This window comes from Pteropus alecto, unplaced genomic scaffold (assembly GCF_000325575.1).
Source record: "Pteropus alecto unplaced genomic scaffold, ASM32557v1 scaffold97, whole genome shotgun sequence".
NCBI lineage: Eukaryota > Metazoa > Chordata > Mammalia > Chiroptera > Pteropodidae > Pteropus > Pteropus alecto.
In genome coordinates, this window is record NW_006439713.1 from 2,710,422 (window position 1) to 2,712,259 (window position 1,838).

At 50.4% G+C, this 1,838-nt stretch overlaps 1 protein-coding gene across 1 annotated transcript in view; it reads right to left on the minus strand.

The window, feature by feature from the left end:
• The window catches only part of LOC102885840 (SH3 domain-binding glutamic acid-rich protein), a 36,467-nt gene that overhangs the window by 31,709 nt on the left and 2,920 nt on the right, over positions 1–1,838 (minus strand). Inside the window, exon 2 of the mRNA XM_025050200.1 lies at positions 991–1,158. Coding sequence (XP_024905968.1) covers positions 991–1,158 — 168 coding nt within the window. The remainder of the gene's footprint in view (positions 1–990; positions 1,159–1,838) is intronic.

The window sequence follows — 1,838 nt, forward strand, 5'->3', positions numbered from 1 at the left end:
GCTGCCACTGGAGTTGTCCCCCACCAGAGCCTCACCTAAGGTGTCACTCCTGGCTGAGTGACCGTTGAAAACCTGGCTGCCACCTGCAATGGTCCAGGACCCAGATAGAAAAGGAAACAGCCCCTTGCTGGCCTCCGACGCTCAGGATTAATCAATCTGTTTTCTCCCCACAGTCTAACTTCTGCTAAAATGCTGGTCAAAACGTCAGTCCCGGACAGACAGTGCCGGTTCAAGCCTGAAATCAAAGCGTGAATCACCCCTCGGTAGCCCCCGGTTCTGAGGGCAGGTCTGTCTGGATGGCTGGAACTGGGCGATCCCAAGCCTGGTCCCCAGGAAATCGGGCAAAGCCATGTCTCGGGGGCGGCTTTTGGGGCCTGTGTTTGGTCTGTTCGGATTCCTAGCGCATTTAAAACCGTGGCCTGAGAGAGGTTTGTTCTGGTCGCTGTGACATCATTTTCCTCAAATAATAGTATTACACATGCTAACTTTACACTTTCGGTATGGTTACATGGCATAGCAAGTAATGACACCCAGGAGTCATTTTAATCATCGGCTTCTTCTACGCTCCAAACGTTGTTACACAAAGAGTCATTTATTTGCAACGTTTTCTGGATCTTGCAGAATGAATGGCAGAAACACTCCACAAAAAAAAAATAAAACAAACAAACAAACAAAAGGCTCTGATTCTATAACATATTTGACACAACAGGACACAAATCATTTGTTAAAAATTCTAGTATCAAACACACCCCCTTCCTCGTGTCCCCTTTCACACCCAGCTTAAACACTTCATACCCTTCTTCAACACCGTGAAAACAAACGCAGAAAGCAAAGGGCACACAGGCTGGCCGCACAGCCAGTTTACTTACACACTCCTGAAAAAGAAATTTAAGGCCAGCGCTGAGCTGTACCTGCTCCTTCAACTTCCACGTCTGAGTTACTCAGAAAACCGTGTAGGAACAAAGCCCACAAACCCCATCAGACACCTACCGCTATGGACCCAGACGATGTGGCAACAAACACTTTGATAACCATTTTGATAGTCGGAAAGAGGACTCCCCCTAGCACACCCCTGTGAGGGAACTCGGCGCTGGACAGATCCTGACAGTGACACAGACCAGCTTGCGCCAGGCAGGGCCGGCGGGGCCCCTGGCTCCTCTGAGCTCCTGCCCCTCCTGCTTCAGCTTAAGCTCTGCCTCTCCCCGGGGCAGCCCAGGCATCTTGGGCTGTCCCCACCATTGGCCCAGGAATATTTGGGGACCTGTCAGGAAAACATTTGATTGGTCGATAAAAGCAGTCCATGGACCTTTTCCCTTGTCGCTTTAAATGCCTGACAACAGTCCCTAAAAGGCGAGGATGCACTGCGCACCAATCAGAGCCCTGTGGAGAAATGCCCTGGGGTGGGAGGAGGGGACCCACGGGGGCGGGCGGTGGGCGGGGGGTGCGCAGAGGAGCTGGGAGACAGGGAGGAGGGAGGAGCTCCCGGGAGATGGAAAAACCCGGAATACACCAGCTCAGGCCCCGAAGAGGCTGTATTTACAGAGTTCCTGGCCAAGGGGAAGGGGCAGAATAGTCACAAAGGCCTTTAAATAAAAAGAGCCGCTTCCTTGAAAATTTTCTGGTCGATTTTTTTAAAAAGCAGTGAACAGTGTTACAATAGATTCTTTTATGAGTGGCCTATTCTCAGTTTCTCCCTTTACCACCTGCTTCTCTTAAAGAACAGAAACTGACAGGTGGCCAACGTGTAAAGTTTCACTGACATCCCAGACAAGACAGGGAGACAGTGGCTGGCTTGTCAGTACAATGATTTCAACAAGCAAACTGTCCTCACTATGTTA